This window comes from Enhydra lutris, unplaced genomic scaffold, assembly GCF_002288905.1.
Source record: "Enhydra lutris kenyoni isolate GAN:26980312 unplaced genomic scaffold, ASM228890v2 scaffoldscaffold21, whole genome shotgun sequence".
Taxonomy (NCBI): domain Eukaryota; kingdom Metazoa; phylum Chordata; class Mammalia; order Carnivora; family Mustelidae; genus Enhydra; species Enhydra lutris.
The window spans coordinates 5020144-5045826 of NW_019154105.1; the positions used below are offsets into that span (position 1 = coordinate 5020144).

The 25683-nt window shown below is 39.7% G+C and overlaps 1 protein-coding gene and 1 pseudogene across 1 annotated transcript in view; one reads left to right on the forward strand and one right to left on the reverse strand.

The window, feature by feature from the left end:
• LOC111149034 (mitochondrial ribosomal protein L1) overlaps positions 1–25683 on the reverse strand; it is a 121636-nt gene that overhangs the window by 13074 nt on the left and 82879 nt on the right. Inside the window, exon 8 of the mRNA XM_022505923.1 lies at positions 2558–2639. Within this exon, the coding sequence (XP_022361631.1) occupies positions 2558–2639 (82 nt within the window). The remainder of the gene's footprint in view (positions 1–2557; positions 2640–25683) is intronic.
• Positions 11916–12742, forward strand: LOC111149155 (annotated as a pseudogene).

Sequence of the window (25683 nt, forward strand, 5' to 3'; positions counted from 1 at the left end):
ATTAAGAAATTAAAAATAGAGCTTCCCTATGACCCTGCAATTGCACTACTGGGTATTTCCCCCAAAGATACAGATGTAGTGAAAATAAGGGCCATCTGCACCCCAATGTTCATAGCAGCAATGGCCACAGTCACCAAACTGTAGAAAGAACCAAGATGCCCTTCAATAGACGAATGGATAAGGAAGATGTGGTCCATATACACTATGGAGTATGATGCCTCCATCAGAAAGGATGGATACCCAACTTTTGTAGCAACATGGACGGGACTGGAAGAGATTATGCTGAGTGAAATAAGTCAAGCAGAGAGAGTCAATTATCATATGGTTTCAATTATTTGTGGAGCATAACAAATAACATGGAGGACATAGGAAGATGGAAAAGAGAAGGGAGTTGAGGGAAATTGGAAGGGGAGGTGAACCATGAGAGACTATGGACACTGAAAAACAATCTGAGGGTTTTGAAGGGGTGGGGAGTGGGAGGTTGGGGGAACCAGGTGGTAAGTATTAAGGAGGGCACGGATAGCATGGAGCACTGGGGGTGGTGCATAAACAATGAATTCTGTTACGCTGAAAAGAAATTAAAAAAAAAAGTGAGGCAAACAAATCAAAACAAAAAGACTGAGAAGGAAAATTTAAAAATAAATAAATAAATAAATAAATTTTAAAAATTGGGCAGAGAATCTAAAGAGACAATTTCCCAAAACACACAGGAGGACAAGAGGCATATGAAAAGCTCCACATCACGCATCACCAGGGAAATGCAAACCCAAACCACAACAAGCCACCACCTCACACCTGTCAGAGCAGCTGTTATCAAAAATAACATGTTGGCAAGGATGTGGAGAAAACGAGAACCCTCGTGCATTGTTAGTGGGAATGTAAATTAGGGCAGACACTGGAAAAGAGTATGAGGATTTCTCCAAAAACCACCAAAAGAATGACCATATGGCACAGCAATTCCACTTTTGGGTTTATTATCAGAAGAAAATGAACACACTAGTTTGAAAAGATATACACACCCCTACGTTCCTTGCAGCATATTTGTAATAGTCAAGATCAGGAGACAACCTAAGCGTCCATCTATACATGAATGAACAAAGAAGATATGGTGTACGCATGTGTGCACGTGCGCGCGCACACATACACAATGGAATCCTACTCAGGCGTATTAAAGAATGAAACCTTACTATTTGTGGCATTAATGGACCTCGAGGATACTTTGCTAAGTGAAATGAGGCAGACAGAGAAAGACAAATATCAATGATTTCACTGATAAGTAAAATCTAAAGTACACAACAAACTAATGAAACCAAACCCCGTCTCACAGATACGGAGAACAGACTGGTGGGTGTCAGAGGGGAAGGGAGCTGGGGAAGGGGACAAAATGGGTGAAGGGAATCAAAAGGAATAAACATTCAGTTATGAAATAAATCAGCCAAGGGGATGTGATGCACAGCACAGGAAATAAAGTCAGCATTACTGTGTTAACTTTGTATGCGGACAGATGGTAACTAGACTTACGGTGGTGATCAATTTGCAATGTATACAAATGTTGAATTATTATGTTGTACACTTGAAACTAAAAGGATATTGTATATTAATTATATTAATATACAACTTAACAAAATGGCAAAAAGAGGACACATTGCTTTTAGAGATCTGCTGTTCATCATTTCACTCCTGCCGGTCTCAGAAGGTCCTATACTGAAAGCAAAATGCCCCGTGGAACGTAAGAATGCGTACACGCACAATCACTAAGTACTACGGCCGTATCTATGGCAGCAGAATTAACAAGTGAGGTCTTTATTCACCAGTGTGTTAACTTCCAAAGAAGGTAAACAATAACTTAAGGTTGTATTTTAATTACACTCTTGGTTATAAGACTAAACCTGACAGAGTCCTATCATGGCAAGGCTATAGACGAAGTTTATTGAGTAGAATGAACCCTTTCCGGGCAGCGACTGGCCAGCAGTGAAGTTTGTCTGAGGTGAGGATATGTGCGGCACATAATGCGACAGGAAGGGTCTGGCTCTGTGCTTGCATCCTATGAAACAGCCTCCCCATCTCCATCAAGTTTCACGGCTGTGCAGGAATTACCAGTTTATAAGAAGTCACTATCATGACATGATTAAAAACTTTGTTCTTTTGAAAAAATAGGTAACATTAAGAAAGACAACTGTGGACGCCAGTGACAAAGTGAATGGTCTAGCTTCAAAATATTTCATAAATGCTTTTAGTTTCTATTTAACACTATTGCAAGTTTAAGGCAATCAGTTACAATTTTCTTTCAAATTTAATACTTAATGGTAGAAATAATGGAATTTACAAAGATTTCAGGATTTCCTTATTAATGTTAAAGCGGTCTCCTCTCCAAACAACTACAACTGGTTAATAAGGTCATTAGGAATCCTCTGGATAGTTAAATTTTATTTATTTAACCCCTGAAAATATTGCTGCTATTGTGCACTGTTACTTGCTCTTAACTTGTTTCCTTAGTATTTTACATTTTTAAAGAATCCCCGAGCTCTAGGGAAGTCTGCCGCAGCGAGTCGCTTACCCAAATTGACTGGTCTATGCTTACAGACTTCACTGATAACTGCTTGGAGATTTGCTGCTATCTGGTCACTTGGCATATCCAGCTGAAAGGAAAGGATATAGAACATTAATAATGTGAATGTGAGAAGATAATACAACTTCTGGTAACTGTACAAGTAATTATTTTCATCTGTTAAGAGACCCTATTGTGAAAGAAAAAACTTCCATCACTCTTCTTTTAGAATGCTACACTCACATGTCGTTACATGTCAAGACTTAATTACCTTATGAAACATATCACAGTAAAGTTCTTTCAAGCTGCTCTAATTGAGATTCCCGATTTCCAGGTATTTTCCCCAAAGTACAACCTGAGGCAGAATATACCATCCCCTGATCCCTACACCCAAGGATTCAGGGATATTTCCTCTTGAAGTTTTTTGCTGGTATACTTTTTTTTTTTTTTTTTTTTTTAAAGATTTTATTTATTTGAGAGAGCGAGAAAGAGCATGAGCAGGGAGAGTTCGGGGAGAGGGACAAGCAGGCTCCGCACTGAGAGCAGAGCCCCGTGTGAGGCCCGGAGGTCATGACCTGACCTGAGTGGAAGTCAGACGCTCAGCCCACTGAGCTACTCAGGCACCCCTGTTGTTGATTTACTTTTGAAAGAGACTATGAAAATGTTCAGAAATTCATGCTCTCAGGAGTACAAAATACAACTACTTAACCACACAACACACCCCTGCTACAGGGACACTTCCAGGACGCTATGCTAACACTCTATGAAATAAATATCCTGCTATTCAATGAAAACAGTAGTAAGTAAATATACAGTGAACAAGCCCTATACGTAAAATTCTAGAAGCTAGCTCACAACTGCGGAAAGTCCTTATGTTTACCATGTTACTCTTCTAAAATATACCGGTTAAAATCAGCTACATTACATCCCAATGTTTAAAGGATTTTACGCTTTGCTAAATGAATCAATTTTTTAAAAATTCATGTAAAACTCAAAATAGCATAACTGGAAAAAAAAATCACATGGTAATAGTTGGAAGTTCAAGCAAGATTTCTATTCTCCTATGATTCTGAGATCCCTACAAGAAATGTGCTGTGTCAGTATGAAGAGAATTCCTCATGAAAAAAATCATTCTCATTATCACCAGACAATACTTATTTGACACTCACTTGGACAAGATGTAATACCAAACCCTAAGTGAGAAGGTCTGGACATTACTGGAGAATTTTCACTTAAGCCAATCTGTAAGTGGGAGTTCCAAGGGGGGAAAAAAAAAATCAAGCAATGCTTATGAATTCACCTTCTTAAGTCCAGAGAACTTACAGGCTTTAATCACGTAGTTCACTAGCAGAAAAGGCACCTTACATTTGCAATGTTAAAAAACAAAACAAAATAAAACAAAAACTAAGGGTATTAACGTGTCTCCCTTCATTCCTCTCTCAACTGTCTACATTAATCAAATTGTCCTATTATCAACCAAAGCAACCACCACAGCTCTGTAAAGTTCCTTCACCCTTTGTTAAAGACCTGCAGCTACCTTAAATTTGGAAAAAGTAATAGATACAAGAAAGAGCAGATGTCCGATATATGCTTTTACTATTTACTATTAAGTTATGCTCTACACTGTTACATTATAAAATATTAAATAATATACTAAACTCAACTATACTTTTGTGGACTTATACTGCCTACAGTTAGTTTAAATAAGATGCTGGGGTGCCTGGGGGGCTCAGTGGATTAAGCTTCTGCCTTCAGCTCGGGTCATGATCTCAGGGTCCTAGGATCGAGCCCCGCATCTGCCTCAGCATCCCTGCTGAGCAGAGAGCCTGCTTCCCCCTCTCTCTCTGCCTGACTCTCTGCCTACTTGTGATCCTCTCTCTGTCAAATAAATAAATAAAATCTTTAAAAAAAAATAAAAATAAATAAAAAAGATGCTGAACACATGCAACATATGCTTGAGAAATACAAAACAAATAATTCCTCTATGACTTTCATTATTAGGATGACTTCAAGGACTTCATTAAGTTTTAAAATATGTAAAAATGTCTTTAAACACAGTTTACATTTTTTCCAAATTTCAGCATCTCTAATCTTTAGTACTGTGTCCTCTGTTCAATTTGAAAATATTTATAACCGGGGCGCCTGGGTGGCTCAGTGGGTTAAAGCCTCTGCCTTCAGCTCAGGTCATGATCCCAGGGTCCTGGGATCGAGCCCCGCATCGGGCTCTCTGCTCCGCAGGGAGCCTGCTTCCTCCTCCCCCCTCTCTCTCTCTGCCTGCCTCTCTGCCTACTTGTGATCTCTCTCTCTCTAATAAATAAAATCTTAAAAAAAAAAAAAAGAAAATATTTATAACCACACTTCATTTTACCTTTTTAAAGATACTGTACAAAATTATGAAAAATCTACATATTTCATGGTTTATATAGTAATTGTGTTACTTAATTGACTGTTGATGCTAATTATGGTCAAAAAGTATGCATGCACTTTTTTAAAAAAGATTTTCTTTCTTATTTATTTGACAGAGAGAGAGATCACAGGTAGGCAGAGAGGCAGGCAGAAAGAGGAGGAAGCAGGCTCCCTACTGAGCAGAGAGCCCAATGCAGGGCTGGATCCCAGGATCCTGAGATCATGACCTGAGCCAAAGGCAGAGGCTTAACCCACTGAGCCACCCAGGCACCCCAAATTTTCTCAAAACTTGCATAGGAAATGTATTTGGGCTGACAATAACTCAGGAAACCAACATTTGCAAGCTTCTCTACCTACATCTCAGTTACTCTGCACTTCCACGGTGCTCTCATGCAATAACATTTTGTAGTCTTACGGAGGTAAGGATGGGCCATTTTGAGAGGATATTATTCTCAGTATCAGAGCATAAGACTTGGTATACCAGGAAAGAAAGGAAAAAAAAAGCTAAACAAAACTGGGATTGGTGGACCCAGAGCTGTGGCAAGCACTGTATTTGCACATGTGCATATGTGTGCATTTGAATCTAATAGTTACAAAACTATTTATGTTTAGCTAAAGTGACTGCCCACTCCAAGACAATGTAGTTATTCCTCATTCTGTAGCAGGTATGGTTTCAAGAAAAGACTACCTTACTGAATCCTACCTTCTGCTTACCATCCCTTATTACATCAGAAATAATCTCCCAAATGAATACTTACCATTTACATCAATGTGGATGGAACTGGAAGGTATTATACTAAGTGAAATAAGTCAATCAGAGGAAAAAAAAATACAGTTTCATCATATGTGGAATATAAAAAATAGTGCAGAGGATCATAGGGGAAGGGAGGGAAAACTGAATGGGAAAAAAATCAGAGAGGCAGAAAACCATGAGAGACTCCTGACTGCAGGAAACAAACTGAGGGTGCTAGAGGGGAGGTGGGAGGGGAGGTGGGAGGGGAGGCTGGGGCAACTGGGTGACAGACATTGCGGAGGGCACGTGTTGTGATAAGCACGGAGTGTTACATCAACTGATGAATTATTGAAGACTACATCTAAAACTAATGATGTATTATATGCTGGCTAAATGAATTTAAATTAAAAAAGAAAAAAAAAAAAAAGAAATCCCTAAGCTGATGAGATGGAAGACTTACCAAGGATGTTTGGGTGGAGGCTCAGTGGATACAGGTGAGCTCTATGTCTCTCTTTGCTGTAACTCTCAGATTTTCCTCTTTCCATGCAATTCCTAACCTTTGTCTTCAGTTTTTACAATGATGAGAAAACTAAAAATTAGTGGTTCCTGACCATTTTTTCAGCCCTTTGAGATGCAGACGAGTGCAAAGAAAATTGTAGCCATGCGTGTCTAATGCAATGATTCCTTTTCCCCAAGATTTTATTTAAATTCCAGTCAGTTAACATACAGTGTAATACCAGTTTCAGGTGTAGAACTTAGTGATTCGTCATTTACATACAATAGCCAGTGCTCACCTCAGCAAGCGACCTCCTTAATACCCATCATCCATTTAACCCATCCCCCTACCCACCTCCTCTCCAGCAACCCTTAATTTGTTCTCTATAGTTAAGAGTCTGTAGGGGCATCTGCATGGCAGTCTGTTAAGCATCCAACTCTTGGATTCAGCTCATGTCGTGATGTTGGGGCTGTGAGACTGAACCCCGAGTTGGGCTCTAAGCTCAGTGTAGAGTCTGCTTGAGATTTTCTCTCCTTCTCTCTTTACTCCTCCCACTTGTGTCTCTCTCTAAAATGAGTAAATCTATTTTTTTTTAAAAGAGTCTGTTTTCTGGTTTGCCTCTTTTTTTACTCCTATGCTCACCTGTTTGTTTCTTAAATTCCACATGAGTGAAATCATACAGTATTTGTCTTTCACTTAACATAATACTGTTCTCTAGCTCCATCTATGTCTTTGCAAATGGCAAGATTCCATTCTTTTTTATGGCTGAGTAATATTCCATTGTATACATTTACCATATTTCCTTTATTCATTCATCAGTGAATGAACATTTGGCCTCTTTCCATAATTTGGCTATTGTTGATAATGCTACTATAAACATTGGGATGCGTGTATCTCTTTAAATCAGTATTTCTGTTATCCTTTAGGTAAATACCTTGTTGTGCAATGCTGGATGGCAGGGTAGCTCTATTTCTAACTTTTTGAGGAACCTCTACACTGTTTTCCAGAGTAGCTGCACCAACTTGCATTCCCACCAAGAGTGAGAAGAGGGTTCCCCTTTCTCCACTTCCTCATCAACATCTATTGTTTCCTGTGTTAATTTTAGCCATTCTGACAAATGTGAGGTGATACTATGGTTTTGATTTGTATTTCCCTGATGATGAGGATGCTGGGTATCTTTTCATATGCATGTTGGCCATCTGGATGTCTTCTTTGGAAAAATGTCTATTCATGTCTTCTGCCCATTTTTTTTTTTAAGATTTTTATTTATTTATTGTCAGAGAGATATAGAGAGTACAGGCAGGCAGAGTGGTAGGCAGAGGCAGAGGGAGAAACAGGCTCCCTGCGGAGCAAGGTGCCCAATGTGGAACTCGATCCCAGGACACTGGGATCATGACCTGAGCCGAAGGCAGCCGCTTAACTGAATGAGCCACCCAGGCATCCCATCTGCCCATTTTTTTAAGTGGAGTATTTGGTTTTTGGGTATTGAGTTTTGTAAGTACTTTATACATTTTGGATATTAACCCATTATCAGATATGTCACTTGCAAATATCTTCTCCCATTCTGAAGGCAGAGTTTAGTTTTGCTGCTTCCTTCACTGTGCAGAAGCTTTTTATCTTGACAAAGGCTCAACAGTTTGTTTGCTTTTGTTTCCCTCACATCAGGAGACATTAGGTCCCTGGCCATGACCTTTTCTTGTTCTTTCTTTTGAGATGAATTCCTCTGTCTTGGCATCTTGTCTAAGTTTTTGTCTTCTGGGTGTTAGGAAAGCCTGTTATGTTTCCTGAACCCGAGAGTAATGGCTTATGAAGAAGAGGTAATATATTGTCCAGGGCCTGGCTCTTCAGGAAGTGTCTCTGGTGTGTGCTGTGTGCACCTGCTGCTGTGTTACGGCTGCCCTGTCCCTCAGGTCAGTCCTCTGCAAAATTTCTCCCTGCCTATAGTGGGAAGTGTTTGGACCTTGGCAAAGTTTGGCAAAGTATGGCAAGTTTCAATGAGGTATGCTCTGGTCAACTTGCTAAAAGAGACCTAATATGATTTCCACTAGAACTGAAGCTTTGCAGCACTCTATGGTCAGCAGACATGGTACATGTGAGGGTTTGTGCTGGTCTTCTGGGGGAAGGGCCCACTGTGCTGGTCTTGTCCTAAAAAAGTAGTTCCAGCGGAGTCTGGTGGGGGGAGGGAGGGGCACGGACTTGGTATAAGCAGGTAAGGCAGCCAGCGTTGACGCTGTGCTGTTTACTGAAGTTGGTCTGTGCCAAGAGGCAGGGGAGGGAAATGGTACCAGCCTGGCTTTGTCCCTAGAGAGAGGAGTCTGTGCTTGCTACTCTCAGGGAAGCATTTCTGGAGGAGTGAATAATTGCCCTTCATGTGTCACAGGCATTTTTCGATCACTGATTTCACACTGCCTGTCTCTGGGTCGTTTGCCTGCCTGGAGCAGCACAGCACATCTTGGGCTCTAATCTAATCAGGCCTGATGACTTTTAAAATTCCAAACTTCAGAGACTGGTGTGACAAGGACCTGCACTGGTTTTCTGGGAAAGGGTCTCACTGTGCTGGGACGGATGCAGGTTTGTCCAGAAGGACAGTGGCACCAGACTGCAGGGCGCAGGATTTGGAGCAGGCAGGCTAAACAGGGTGTACCAGTTAGCTGCCCTCAGCAGGTGTCTCTGCACCTGTGCTGCAGGGCAGGGGAGGGAAATGGCACCCACCAGTTCTTCTGTCCATAAAGAAGCAATGCCACCTCTCAAGGATGCTCCCCAAAAAGTGCAAAGTCTCTCCCCACAGGACTTAGGCAATTCTCAGATAGCGATTCTCAGAGAGTCAGCACCAGAGCTGTTTGCCTGCCACAGCTCCAGAAGTGGGACAGTGTCCTCAGGTCTCTATCACAACCCAGCCGGGAAACCTCTGAAACTCCAGTCTTTAAGCCCCACAGGTTGCGAAACCCCACAAAATTCAGCCCCTATCCTTTTCCCCAGCCAACAGCTTTGGGAAAGTGTTCTCCTTGTGCCAATGCCTCCGTGCTGCACTCTCTCTAGCCCTTCTCTGCGACCAGGGCTCCGTTCCCTCCCCAGCACCCGCAATCTGTGTCTCCCTCAAACCACATCTCAGCACTTTCTACGTTCCCTGAAGTGGCCTATCCTCTCCCTCTAGCTATGTGGTTTGTTCTATCAGTCCTCATGCTGACTTCTTGAGTATTCAGAATGATACGATGGTTATGGAGCTGTATTTGAGAGACAAGGCAAGCCTAGGGTCCTCCTACTACATCACCATTCTAGTCACCCCCCCCCCAAGGCAATGATTCTTAAACATTTTTTGGGTTATCAAAACTCACTCCAGAAAACTGCAGAAGGCACACAAAGGAATTAGCCTATGCTTTCAGGGTCTTCAATGGATTCTCTGTTTAAAGAAAGGCTTCTGAGGAAAGTGTGTCACTTAAAATGGATCCCTAGTCGTCGTACTTTGAGAACTGCTAGACAAAAGGTAAGTCTTAAAATATTTTGAACTATGGACTAGAGTGTAGGAAAAGGATTTGACTTAATTTTTTACCTTTTACAGGGGACTAAAACTAAAAAACAAATGACAACAAGTGAAGTATGTACACATGATTTTTTAACAATCATATGATCCTCGTAAAGTGGTCAGCTGTTGTCTCTGTAAGTGTCTGACAGCCCGTCAGTGAATGAGCGTCTCTAACCGGAAACTGGAGAGAGGACTGCTCCTGTGGCAGGCACCTGTTAGAACATCTGGTCTCCAAAATCTCTTCCAAATGCAATGTCTTTTTTTTCCTTTATTTTTTAAAAGATTTGATTTATTAATCTGACAGAGAAAGAGACAGCAAGAAAGGGAACACAAGCAGGGGGAGTAGGAGAGGGAGAAGCAAGCTTCCAACTGAGTGGGGAGCCCAATAGGGGTCCTGATCCCAGGACCCCAGGATCATGATCTGAGGCAAAGGCAGACACCCAATGACTGAGCCATCCAGGTGTCCCACAAATGCAACGTTCTAAGTAAATAAAGGACGGCATGGTATACACTTTCTGTGGACGGGCCAACAGTCTTAATCACCACGACTCCTCTAACAGTCACAACCAAGAAAAGGAAGATAATCTGTGTGTTTCCTATACAAAATTAAGGAAAGTAATAATAAGAATAATTGATTGAGTGGCTCTATTTATTGAGTAAATACTCTGCACCAAGCTCTATTCTAAGCATTATGCAAATATTCTCATTCATTTCTCCCAAGAATCCTCTGAGATAGGAACTACCACAATGGAGACTTGGAAAACTCTGTAACTTATCCAAGTCACACACCCCTGGTAAGAAGCAGCTCAGCAGCTGTCTGCATTAGCTCTAAAGGCAGAGAAATTTGCATCTGAAGCCCACTTACACTACTTACTAGCTTGTGACCCTGGACACAGTTTTTAAGTGTTGGTAACCCTTATGAAAAACGAAGTATCAGTTGCCAGGAAAACACAAATGAATTTGTTACAAACACAGGGTAGAAAAAGAGGAACCCAAGTAAAATGCTTCATGGAAAAGAAGATGCATTTAAGTCGGAAAATTATGAATTTTCCTCTCTGCCAAATGAATCCTTTACTGCCTTCCAAGCTTTTAGGTGGTATCACCATATAATTCAGCAACCCCCTCTTGGCTCCCACTCTATCCATCATCACGCTGGGAACTAATAACAAAAGAAGAACAAGATACAAACCTTGCATTCAAGGAATTTACAATCTGGTAGCTAAAATACAACATCACAGGTGCCACTCTAACTGACATGAACAACAGAGCACAAAGGCACAGAGGTAGAAGTGACTGACTTTGGCAGAGAAGGCTACACAAAGAAGGGGACACACGAGTCGTAAAGATCTGCTGAGTCTTAAAGGATGAAGAGTTCTGCGGGACAATGGTGATCTTCTAGGAGGAAGGAGCCAGCATGAGGTAACGTCCTAACAGGGCAGAACAGGTGACCATAAGGCGGCTCGCTGTAGTTAGCCCCAGCATTGCCAACTCAAATGCTCACAGTGGCCAGAGCAGGTAACGTGTAGGACTGAGGAGCGCTAGGTTTGAGTACATATACCCACCATACCTGTGTGACACAGGCTGGGCAGAGCTGGACGGTACCACTCCCTACGGGGGAGGCAGGAAGCTACTCAGCACTAACGGACTGTTGCACTGAGGGCTGTGGGGCCAATGTTAACAGAATTCTCAACATGTCAAGAACTAGAAATCTGAATTTCTTTGTGATATCATCTAGTTTGTAAATGCTCACTCAAGAAAACAAAACAAAACCATTACCTGGGCCCAGTAAGTATGGGGAACCAAATTCAGCCTGTACGCTGCCAACCTTAAGCCTGCATCACTGAAAATAACAAGAAATACTGAATTTGAACTCGACATAGTGATTGGAGACTACAGAAAGATTTGAATGTAAAGCAAAAGATTTTATTTAGAACTGCAAGCAGTGAAAAACTAATGTTTCTCAGCAGACAATTGGTATATCTGATCTAGGTTTTAGAAAGAATTCTACAGGGAAAGTAAGAGTTTTCTTTTTGTCAACCTTGACTTCCCTTTGGATGTGGAGAAAGCAAAAGGCAAAAAGGAGAACCCCCACAAAGTCGAGGGCAGACTCTCTGGCTGGCCCATCCTAACCGGTATCAGAAGAAGCCAAAGAGAAACAGCAGGCTTCTGGTGAACGGAAGTCGCAAAGAACCTCCACGAGCGGGACCGAATGAAAAGAACCTATGAAAGAAGACAAAGCGTCTTGCTCAGAAAAGAAGGCACAAGGCAATGGAAAATAAGACTTTGGAAGAAAATCCCAATTCCTCCATTACCTTCTAAACTGGCATCAACCAACATGCTTCACATCCTGTGGGCCTGGTGCCAACCCCTAAAGCTGAGCACCAAAGGCCAGAAACTAGACGTATTTAAGGGAAATCTGCAAATATGCTTACCCCGACCAAGGGGAGAACGTTTCTGTCACCACAGAGGAGACCAAGATTCTCAGTCACAAATATCAAAGATGGATCAGGGGGAAATGTCTCTGGAAAGTTCTGGAAAAAGGATATCTTCTAATGGAACCTACCCTCCTGAAGTGGCTGTACCCCCCCGAGGTTGGGTCTGATGCTCCCCTGGAGGGAGCGGCTCCTGTACTCATGACAACTTCGGCCCCAGCGCTGTGTGCCTCTGGGTCCAACTGCAGCCAGGGTGGGAAGACGGAGACAGCGGAATAGCCTCAGGAGGCCCACGGTGTCAGGGGGTGGGTGGTCCATGGGCGAAGTCGGCCTGCAGATACAGAAGGTTGGGTTCACCTGCAATTTCATGCAGGACAAGTCTGGGTGCCTGAAAAATGGGTCAGAGTATGTCCTGTTCTTGCTCCCAGCCTGCAATTTTCCACCCCCACACCTGGAGGACAATATGCTGTGCCCCAAATGTGTTCGGAGGAATAACGTATTAATGAAAAGCCTCCAACGAACTCACGGTACCAGGAAAAGGGGTACAGCTATGATTATGACTGATGGTAGAAAGGGAACTCACTCAGCTCCATGGTGCCCCTGACAGAGGGACGGCAGGCTGTTCCCACCCTCCACCTTCCTGCTTCCGGGGCGCATGGGCTGGTGAGTTGCAGCTGTTACCCTCCACGCCGCCGGGGCCTGCAGCATTGGGGGTTGGGATGTAGGGACTCTTACGCTTTACACTGGGAAAGCGTTTGAAAATTACTATTTGTTCCTACTTAATAAGATAAAAAAGTCATTCATACTCTGAAACGTCGACCCTTCTGAAATAGAAGTGACCGTAACAGTTCTTTTAAAGTGGGAGCCTGAGCCTCACTCGCCGAGGGGTGGAGTCGGGAGAACAGGTGTGCTTCTGCGCTGGACTTCTCTTCTCACCAGACTCTAACTGCCCCAGAGGCCGCTCCCTTCTCAGGCTCACGACTTTGAACTGTTGAGTATTTTAAACCAAAGGGAAAGCTATTATTCTTTCCCAATCCCCAAAACATACTCTTACTACACAAAACATTTTTTGATGTTGTCTTAATAACCTGAGACCTCTATGGTGTGTCTCTGAGATAAAAACACAGAACACTTTGCCGGCATTATTTCCCCATGTAACTACTATGTATGTTTCTACCACTTAAAAATATTCAAGGGAACTTCTGAGTCATAAACTCATAATGTACTGGATCTCAAATGTGTACATAAAATCATCTATTGTATCTAGGACGCCAAATGCACTGTGGGCAAATTATTAATATTTGTAATTTGGGATTAAGCCAAAAATCATGATTTCTTTGCATGATTTTTTTAAACCACTCTAATGAGATAGGATTGAAATACTTAAAAACTGTACATTTAATGTATGTAATTTAAAAAACTGTACATTTAATGTATATAATTTGATGAATTTGAGTCATTTAAAAATTTTATGTCCTTCCTGAATTTATAGTCCCGTGGTTCTTAGAAAAGATGGTTGTTTTCACTTGTGTTTTTATTGCAGTTTTCAACATTGTTTTATTGTTGTGGATTTTTGGATTATGAGATTTTCCCCTCTCCAAAATGTATTAGAAGGAGTAGTGGAGTTGTAAAGTTTGTAACCATCAGGATATGGGCAGATTTGGGCAAGAATCCTCAATAAATGTTAAAAACTAGAGGAATGTTTGTTGAGCAAGATATTTCCACGATCTTGCAATGTCTCTATACTGTTTACTCATTAATGGTCAGAATTTTTCAGTGTAAATAAATAATATACACATTTTATTCTTAAAACAAACCAAAAAAAAAGAATTCTACAGGAAGGGTGTAAAACAGGAGTTGGCAAACTTCCTCTATAAATGGTCAGAGAGAAAATATTTTGGGCTGTGCAGGCCAAACAGTCTATGTTGCAACTACTCGGTTCTGCCCTTTTAGCAAGAAAGAAGCCACACACAATACATGAATGAATGAGTGCAACTGTGTTCCAATGAAACTTGCCTTAAAGAAACAGATGAAGAGCCAGAAAGAGCTCACAGGCTGGCTTACAGACCTCTGGTGTGAAGACAGACCGAAGGAAGTCTGAGGAAATGAATGGGCAAAAACAGCTATTAATTTTTGCTAGATAAAAAAGATTTTTGTTTTGTTAACAGAAAGCTTTGTTGGGTGCTGAGAGACTTCTACTATGTAGCTATCTACTATGCAGAAGAAACAAAAAAATGTTTTGCCAGTCTAAGTATAGTAGGAAAAATGCTTAGCGGCTGTTCTAACAGCTGTCCTAAGCCTAGATATGTGTTTGGAAGATGTTGTATGGGGCTTTTCTGGAAGCTTCTTCAGGACTAATGATTAGGTCCTAAACCTGACAGCAAAAAAGGCATGTAGTTAGTACCCTATACTCTAAAGGAAGACGCCAACAATTAAAGGTGTCAAAAAGAGGGGCGCCTGGGTGGCTCAGTGGGTTAAGCCTCTGCTTTCGGCTCGGGTCATGATCTCGGGATCCTGGGATCGAGCCCCACATCGGGCTCTCTGCTCAGCAGTGAGCCTGCTTCCCCCTCTCTCTGCCTGCCTCTCTGCCTACTTGTGATCTCTCTCTCTCTGTCAAATGAATGAATAAAATCTTACAAAAAAAAAAAAAAAAAAAAAAAGGTGTCAAAAAGATCCTATTATAATCAACATCCAGCTGAGTAGAAGCAAGCCAAGTGAGGAGGCAAGGCTCCAAGAAATGACTCTGTAGAGACAGGGTCACCTTTCAGGAGGGGAAACTAGCCGGTTGAACATGTGCTATGAAGGACATCAAACCAATAAGGGCTGGCCAGAGAAGTAGCAATAATCAGAGTGGGGATAAGAAATATAGGCAGGCAAGCAGAGGCATGTGCCTTTTCTCCCTTATTCCCTTCATCAAGGTCTCTCCCCCAGAGAAGTCAAGCCTGCCTAGGCAACTGGGGCAAGGTATTTCAGAACTGAATCACGTCACTGCAGGACTCTTCGTGTCCAGAGTGGGAAGAAGTAAGAGTGAGAACTTAATGAAGCCCTCCTCACTTCAGACCAGATGAGCCATACAAGCCCGGTTCCAAACTGAGCAAGGGAAATCTGTGCCTGGAGATCAGAGTCCTGAACTGGATCAGACTGCACTTCTAATTACTGTCAGTTACTGGAATTATGAGATCTATCTAACATGCCAGAGAAGGGAACAGAGAAAGGAAATCGTACACATGGCTCAGTTAGAATCAGAGAATGGAGGAAACTATTCCATGCTTGTATCCCACTAAACTCAGACCTTCCAATAAAGAGTTACACACTTATACGCAGAACTGTATTTCTGCACATGTGAAAGACATGAACTTATGTTCACAGCAATGATATATAAAATGAGAGATACCAGAAACCATCTAAACGCCCAAGAAAAGGAATAAGGTTGAATAAATTATGATATATCTACATGACATTATGATATAGCTATTAAAATTGTATCTTGCAAGAATTTTAGTATTCAAGAAACAATATTCAAGGAAAAAGAGAACACAAAAATTAATATATAGTATGATAGCAACTACATAAACAAAAATTACAAGCATAGAGACAGAGCAGTAATGAAAAGTACTAAAGTGTTACCAAAGGCAATCTTTGAATTTTATATTCTTACACTATTTAATATTTTTCAAATATTTTACTATGTACTTGTTAATAAAAAATTAGTTTCAGTTTAGCATTTAAAATTACAAAACTAGTCCTTTATGATGCTACAAATCATCAGGCACACTCTACCTCATGTTTTTTTTGAAATGAGACTCATTCATAGTGATAGCGGGACAGCAAAACCCCTCACTCTCACCATCATCACAGCTGCAACAGGCTAATTATGTTGTTACAGCTTAGATATTTTAAACTATATTTTCAAGATTCAAAGGCAGTTACACTGGCCTTTTTTAAGTGTACAGTTCCATAAATTTTAACTCACACATACATTTGAGGAACCACCACCATAATACATGATAAACAACCAAAAAAACTTCATCTGATCTCTCTTAGCCACTCCTAACCCTTGCAACCCCTGCTGTCAGTGTTGTCTTCCCAAAAACGTCATACAAATGGAGTAACAGTACAGAACCTTTGTTTTCTTTCCTTTGTAATTTTTTAGAAGTGTGGTAGGTAAAATATACATAGCATAAAATTTACCATCTTAACTGTTTTGAAGTACGTGGGTGGCATTAAGCACATTCTCACGGTTGTGCAACTCTCAACACCAGCCATCTCAGAACTTTTTCCATCTTCCTCATCTAAAACCACACCCACTGAACACTAATTCTCCATTCTCCCCTGCCCCGGGCCCTGGCAACCACCATTCTACGGCCTGTCCCTATGAATATGCCTGCTTTAGGCACCGCAAACAAGTGTAATCATAGTATTTACCCTTTGTCAACTGGTGTACTTCATTTAGCATAATGTCTTCAAGGTTCATACATGTTATATAAAGAGCATGCATCAGAATTTCCTTCCTTTTTAAGACTAAATAAAATTCCATTGCACATACAGGCATACCTCGTTTTCCTGACCTTCACTATACTGTACTTGAGATAACTGTGTTTTTCACAAATTGAAGGTTTGTGGCAACTTTATGTTGAAGAAGTCTACTGGCACATTTTCCCAACAGCATTTGCTCAATTCATATCTCTGTGATATTTTGGTAATTCTCACAATATTTCAAACTTTTTCACCGTTACAGAGTCAATCGATACAGTAAACTTCACTGCTGACTGATTCAAAACCACCTCGCCTTTAGCAACCACTGCCCTGATCAGTCAGCAGCCGTCAACCTTCAGGCTAGACCCTCCATCAGCAAAAAGATCACAACTCACTGAAAGCTTGGAGGATGGTTAGGATTTCTTAGCCATAAAGTAATTTTTTTTTTAAAGATTTTACTTATTTTTTTGACAGACAGAGATCACAAGTAGGCAGAGAGACAGGCAGAGAGAGAGGGGAGGAAGCAGGCTCCCCACTGAGCAGAGAGCCCAATGCGGGGCTCGATCCCAGGACCCTGGGATCATGACCCGAGCCAAAGGCAGAGGCTTAACCCACTGAGCCACCCAGGCGCCCCCATAAAGTAATTTTTAATTGAGCTATGTACATTGTTCTTTTAGACACAATGCTATTTCACACTTTAACAGACTACAGCATAGTATAAACATTTATATGCAGTAGAAAACCAAAAAATTCATTTGGCTCACTTGACTACAATATTTACTTTATTGCAGCGGTCTAGAACTGAACCTGCAGTATCTCCAAAGCACGCTTGAATATACATTTTGCTTATCTGTTCATCTGTCATGGACACTTGGGGTGCTTCCACATTTTGGCTATTTGGGTAATGCTATGAACTCAGCTGCACACACACCTGTCTGAGTTCCTGCTTTCAATTCTTTGGAGTATATTATCTGTAACTAGAGTCTACGGTAATTCCATGTTTAATTTTTAAAGGAACTGTCATGTACTTCCCACAGCAACGGTACCATTTGACATCCCCACCACCAATATACAAGGGTTCCAATTTCTCTGTACCCTCGCCAACACTTGTTTCTGGGGCCTTTTTTGGTTGTTGCTGTTGTTGTTTTTATAATACCCATCCCATTAAGTGTGAAGCAGGATCTCATTTTGGTTTTAATTTGCATTTTCCTGTTGGCTAATGATGCTCAGCTTCTTTTCATGTCTTTTTTGGCCATTTGTCTATTTTATTTGAGAAATGTGCATTGAGATCTCTGGCTTATTTTTGGAATTATTTATCATGTTATTACTGAGTTACAGTGGTACCCCCCATCAATGCAGGACATGTTCTAAGAGCCCCAGTGGATGCCTGAAACTGCAGAGTACCAAACCTCTATACTATGTTTTCCCCTACATATACACATCTATGGTAGAGTTTAACTTATAAATTAGGCACAGTAAAAAATGAATAATAATAAAAAAGAATATAACATGATACTATACTGTAATAAAAGTTAAGTGAATGTGGCCTGTCTCTTTCTCAAAATACCTTATTACACTATGCTCACCCTTCTTGCGCTGATGGGAGATGATAAAATGACTAACGGTGGGCCACCTGGGTGGCTCAGTCAGTAAAGTGTCCAACTCTTGATTTTGGCTCAGGTCATGAACTCAGGGTTGTGAGATCAAACCCGCACCAGGCTTCACAGTGGGCGGGGAGTTTGCTTGAGATTCTCTCTTTCCTTTTCCCTCTGCTTCTCCCCACTGCCTGCTGTCTCTTTCTCTCTCAAACAAATAAATAAATTTTTTTTCAAAAATGCCGACATGGTGAGATGAAGTGAGGTGAGTGACACAGGCATTGCGACATAGCATTAGACTGTTACTGACCTCCTGACAATGCGTCAAGAGGACCACCTACTTCCAGATTGCTGTTGACTGTGGGGAACTGAAACTGCGGAAAGTGAAACCACAGATAAGGGGGCACCACTGTACAGGAGTTCTTCACATATTCTACATATAAGTCTCATGCCCTATGTGTGATCTGCATATATTTTCTGCCATTCAGCTGGTTGCCTTTTTATTCCGCTGATAGTGATCTTAGATGCACAAAAGTTTTAAATTTTGATGAAGTCCCACTTATCTCTTTTGTTGCCTGTGCCTAACCTTTTGAGACCACTTTCACCTGGGTTATAGAATGTAACCTTTTCAGATTCACTTAAGTTCTACCAACAGTTCATACCCCCCCTTTTTATCACTGAACAGTATTGCATCATATGATATACCAGATGTGGTTTTCAATCCATTCATATATAGGAAACTGAGTTTTTTCCAGTTTTTGATGATTTTCAATACAGTTCCTATAAATATGTGTTCAGATATTTATGTAAGTTTTTACTTCACTTTAAATCTTTCAACTCTAGGGGAACCTGGTGGCTCAGTTAAGCATCTGACTCTTGATCTCAGCTCAGGTCTTGATTTTAGGGTCATGTGAGTTCAAGCCCTGTACTGGGCTTCCTCTCCTTCTGGGACACCAATATTAGGAAAGTTAGATCTTTGTTATTAGCCCACAGGACCCTAAGGCTTTCTCTTTTTTTCCAATCTTTTTTCTTTGTTTTTCAGATTGGATAATTCCTATAATCTATCTGTAAGTTCTTTCTTTCCTCTGTTATCTCCACTAATTTCATCTCTATAGCTCATAAATGATTTTTATGAGGTCCCTTTCCCAGGTTCTCCCCTCTCCTCGATCTTCCCAGTACTTTCTGGTTCCCTAAGGCTCTCCTCTGGGACCCCAGCCAGAAAAATAAAATGTATTTACCCTATTTTGCCACTTACTCTCTGTAACTGTTCCTGTACTGGGGGCCAAATGACAAGACAGAGAAAAGAAGCTAAGACAGTGTGCCTCCCCATCTTGTGACCACAGAGCCTCCAGTCCAAAAGGAAGGTTTCCTCTTCTCAAATTTTAGATACCTGTGCCCTTTCCTGCACCAACTGTTTGCACAAGGATTCATGATGTCTACTTCTCCGGCCTGAAGGGAAGGTTTCTCAAACCGCAGCTCTCTCCGCCTGCACTGACGCCGCATCCCCGTTTTAGGTTATGGTGAGCCCAGTTCATGACAACACAAGGAGAAAAATGACAAACTCAGCAGCAGAAGTGAGGGCTGGTACTTCAAATTCTGGTCTTCCCTAATTTGTCTGTCACTATTTACTTTTCAGAGTCTTGAAACAGCTACTCCATGCCTTCTGTCCAGGTTTTGTAACAGCTGCATTCAATGTGAGAGAGAGGCTGGCACGTGATTACACCGTATCACCTGGAACCAGATCTTCAGACTTAGGTGTTATGTATTTATACTTTAGGGTTGGCAAACATTTTCTGCAAAGAACCAGATGGTAAATATCTTAGGCTTTTAAGGCCACATGTGACATTTGCTGCATATTCCATTTGTTTCCCTTTAAAAGATTATTTTAACCTCACAAGTGGTACAAAAACAGACTCGCAGAACCACTGTTTGCCAACTCCTGTATTAGAATATATCATTTGTCTCCAAATATAAAAAAAATGCATGCAAAAGACAAGTTATGGTATGAGTTATGCTTTACATCACTTTAACAAATTCCTAACTTTTGCGGCACCTGGGTGGTTCAGTCAGTTAAGCGACTGCCTTTGGCTCAGGTCATGACCTTAGGGTCCTGGAATCGAGCCCCCCGTCAGGCTTCCTGCTCAATGAGGAGTCTGCTTGTCCCTCTCCCTCAGCCCCTCCTTGCCCCATTTGTGCTTTCTCTCTGTCTCAAATAAATAAATAAATAAATAAAATCTAAAAAAAAAAAACCACTTCCTAACTTTATCAAAATCTAAATGGGGGAAGGAGGATGCTCTCAGGTAACAGCGGCTTTCATCATTGCTCACATTAAAGCTATTTGGAAAATGCTGAATTTTGTGTTTCTATTTAATGTATTTAATAATTCATAATACGGTCTTATTGGTGTTTTATTGTTTACTATATATACTATACTAGTGAATGTTACTGGTTGAAAGTAACACTGATGAAACTCACAAAGAATCACATTCAGACCCACTCTATCTCCTCTCCCAGCATTTGGATAAAGACAGACTGAGGTGAAAGCCAGCAAACTAATCACTGGTCTTTGAAGTAAGTTAACAAAAGAAAGACGTGTGTGCAGTATACTGAAAACTACTTATTAACAAATGGATTAACAAAGGAAAGCAAGTCAGTTTACTGCATTTTACATGTTTTGAAACACACACATTTTTCATCATGTTATTCTACTAATCAATGATCACTACATTATTGAGTTAATGCAATGAATTAAAAAGAGAAGTTAGCATTTTTTAAATGATATGGTTTTTCTTACGTTACTATTTATATCTGGTAGAAGGGGAAAGTCACACTTCAATTCCCAATTCCCAATTCTCTAATTTCATGACAATATAGGTAAGAAAATTGGGAATGATAATAAATGATTCTTGACCTAATACTACTACTGGTTAAAAAAAAAAAAAAAAGCTGATGAATATCCATCCAAAGGATGTAACATACTACAAGGATTATTCATCCCAGTTAAACATGCGTATCTCACAATAAAGCGTCAAGCAGAATGCTGGCACATATTGCGTTCTGGATAAATATTAGTTTCTCTCTCCTCTTTCTTAGCCCCATACTCTTAAAGATCTAAGATCTACCACCAGTCTACTTCCTTCTTTTTAATGAAAATGAATAAGTATAGAATTTGAGTTTTACATTCTATAGTTTATTTTCTTGTCTTTATAATTCCCTTACCTATGAGACAGAACACTAGTATACCAGAAATAATGCAACAAATGAAAAGTTAATTATCAACTGGAAGGAATGGAGAAAAAAGAGAAGGGGAAGTGGTAGAGAGCTCTAAGCCAATGAGCTACCACCTTTTATCCAACCCTGGCTTGTATCTGACTGATTTAAGCAATATTCTTTGCTTGCCACTTTTACAATTTATGGGCCTCGTTGCTATAAAACAAGCCTTCAATTTCCACGTACTACATTATCCGTATCTTGTTTAACTGAACTTCAACACATTCACTTTTCCTGTTGTAACATGTTCACTACAACTGAAGCTCTGATTTCAACACGAGATTTTACTATGTTCATATTCCCTTACCCTGAACTTGTTTATTTTTGTTAAAATATACTTCAGCTTTTATCAGCTGCCAGGTAAACAATATTCTTGCCACAAAACAATTCACTATTACATAAGCAAAGAATAATGATACAAGCCTATGAACGAACCATGTCTACAACTTTAAAAAGGAGAATAAAGCATATCAAAGACATTGCCTTTATATTAAGTGTGTCAAAGATCCAAGTATTTTTGAAACCTGAACAAGAAACACTAGTTAAATCAGGTCCTGGCATGATTTGGTATAAGCGTAAATCCAAGTTGTCTTACCCTGTTTTTTCCCTTTTAGAAAATGAACATAGGTTTTATTTGTGGATACTTTTATCATTTACAAGTCTTCAAAATCTGGTTATTTATATGACTGTAAAAGGACTATAGCTGTTTTTCTTTAATGCTATGATAACTGGTCAAGTCAAAGCCAGTCTATTACATAATGTATATTTTAAAGATATTCAAAATTTAATCCTATTTAGTGAAGTTTTTACAAGTCTTCCTCATTACAAATCATTCCAGATTTTATATTCTAATTATCCAAAGGATACAAACATAGTTATTTGAAGGGGTACATATTAATAAATTAAAAGAACAGAAATGGTTTCTAAAGTAAAACAGAACAAATCTAAAGTATGTAGTTGTTTTAGAATACTCTCTTTTATTTACTTGGTTTTATAGTATGGTAATGGGAACCTGTCCTGTAATATAAGAAAATAAATAGGAAGAGTAGACTCCATTCACTCAAAGGAGGAATCAATGTTTCACAATAAATTTACTGAGGCCACTAATTTAGAATGAGTAATAATTCAATCACATTTTTTAAAAAGTTTATAATGTTGGGGTGCCTGGGTGGCTCAGTAGGTTAAAGCCTCTGCCTTCGGCTCAGGTCATGGTCCCAGAGTCCTGGGATCGAGCCCCGCATCAGGCTCTCTGCTCCATGGAGAGCCTGCTTCCTCCTCTCTCTCTGCCTGCCTCTCTGCCTATTTGTGATCTCTCTCTGTCAAATAAATGAATAAAATGTTTAAAAAAAAAAAGTTTATAATGTAACAAATGAATAAGGTTATAGGAAAACATTTTAATATCTTTAGAGAACAAACTTTTATATTAAAAACATTTGTAAATAAATGTTTGTGATTTGTTAATGATAGAGCATTATTAACTCAGTTAGCATCTACCAGGTAATAATTTTGTGATTAGACACCCTATGTAATCAAAGTTAATTAGCCTGAATGCCCCTGAAAAACCTCTGTGGTATTCATTTCTCACTAATTCATGCTAATTTTCCCATAAATTTAATTATATTTTCATCTTTCCAATATGTAGGTGGACAGCCAAAGAGGAAGGGATGAGCAGAAAGGAACTTAAAAAAAAAAGAAAAAAAAAAGAAAAGCAAAAAGGAGAGGGAGGAAGAAAATAGAAAAGAAAAACTTCAAAGAGCTATTAAAAGAAAAAAAAAGTTAAGGGAAAAGGGGGAAGAAGAAGGGAAAGGAGAACCTGAAAACAAACCTTACTACTATCGCTGCTGCTATTATTACTATGATTATCATCATCATCATCACCATTATGATTACTGAACCAAGCCTCATCTTGTCCCCTCCTGCCAGAGTTCTGAAAGCCAAGTGGGGGTGGGGGTGAGGGGCAGGGGATAGGGGAAGGATTTCTCAGCATTCAGTATACATAGATTCACTTAATCTCCATTTTCATTTTTCTCAACTCCCAACCTCCAGGTTAGACATGCTCTTTTTTAATTTTTCCATCCATCTGCCAGCATGGGAAAGGGCAGTTACTCAGTGTCATGAAGTATGTTAAGAATCTTCAATAGTTTTAACTATTGCTCCCTATTTCGGAGGGTTTTTGTCCCATCTCCAGACAAACACTGATACCCAGTTCCAGAGGTATGAGGAGGGAGATCCTGAGCCTTTTACAAGATCAGAAATGTAGACTACAATAGTTTTTTTTGGCTTTCTCTATTGTTGACTTAGATTTGGCATTTTCTAATCAGTTATCACCGTGATGTTGATACACTATCTTTACCTGGAAATCTCACAATACATGTTATTTTCAAGCGTCACTGGTATACTAGAAAAAAGAATACCAATCTTACACCACAGGCCATAATGAAAGACTTTAGAAATTTTTAAAAAGTAGAAACTATAAACAGTGCATTCTTCAACATTCAAACTAGAATATAACTAAAACTGAAGTCAAAAAAGATTCCTAATATTTTTTTAAAAAGGTTCCAAATTTTAAAATACTCTGCCAAATAAGATTAAAAAGTACCATGACACATTATTTAAAAAATAATGACAAGAAAGCTAAATATCAAAACATAATCAGAGGCAAATTCACAGATTTAAACTCTTTGGAATTTAAGAAACAAAGCAAATGAACATAGGGAAAGGGGGGGAGAGAAAGGGGGCCAAACGTAAGACACTCCTAATAACAGAGAACAAACTGAGGGTTGCTAGGAGCGGTGGATGAGGGGATGGGCTAAACAAGTGATGGGGACTGAGGAGACCCCTTGTTGGGATGAGCACTGGGTGTTCTGTGTAAGTGATGAATCACTAAATTCTATTCCTGAAACCAATTATCCTCAATGTTAACCAACTAGAATTTAAATTAAAACCGAAAACAAACAAACAAAAAAGAAAACTTATAAATCTGATATAAAACTTAGACAACTAGAAAACCAACAATAGCAAAAATCTCAGGGTAACAGGATAAAAAGAAGAGCAAATCAATAAATTATAAATAGAAAAAGGTACCAATAAACAAATTCTAAAAGCCATACTAAAAAACAAAACTACTTTGAAAAGCATATATAGGAGAATGTTCTATACTTGGGCTCCGAGTGAGAAAATATTTAAGGGTGAAATGTTAAGATGTCCGCAACTTAATTTTCTGTGTTTCAGGAAATAAAAGATATCTATTACTTTCTCTAAGCAAACCACTTTTACTAGTTTTTCTAAGCAGATGTGGAAAAATTAGTGAATCTAGGTGATGAGAATACAGTATACAGGTAGGTGTTCATACTATTATTCTTTCAACTTATCCATTCATTTAAAATTTTCAATATAAAAAACTGAAGAAAAATATGCAGACATTGAGGACATTTACAAATAGGAGCTTAAGTAGAAGTAAGAATTTATAAAGCAATAAATTCCAAGAAAATGTGTAGTATTAAATTTCTTTACTTTCTTACAGGAAACATAATGAATACGGTTTAATTGCCCTTCAGATGTTCTTTTCTAAAGTGCTATGAACCTAGGACCCCCCACTGTCCTAGGAGAAAGGGAAGATAAAACAAGATCCCTGATTTTATGGTTTTTCAGAAAATATAATGGAAAGTCATTTTTAAAAACCCTCACTTTATGTACACGTATACTTGAAAAGAATTCCTTCAAAGTGAAAAATTGAAACAGAAAAAGCTGACGGGAAGTATAGCAGGTCTTCACGAACCATTCTTTCAAAGGCCAAACATTTTCTATAAAGTGTGGAAAATTTTGGCAAGTTGCTGTGCTGACAGCAAAACACTTAATAAAGGAAACAAGACTACAAAAAAAAAAAAATTGTCTGAAACTAAGTAGACTCACAGTACACTGCACCCTTTGAAAGGTCCAGTATGTATCACAAAGCAAATCTGTCTTTACCCTCAAACTTTATCCAACTATGTTAATCACAAAAGATTTTTCAATTAGAACTGATTTCAAAATCAAAGCCTAAAACCCATGGAAACTACAGTGAGTAATTCCATATATATGAGATTCTAATAAACTGGATTCGACATAAAAGTTAGCTTAGTTGAGGGGGGCCAGGTTAAAAAAAAAAAGGTTAGCTTAGTTGCTAGTTTAAAACATATACACAGAGACATGGGGTTGATTTTAT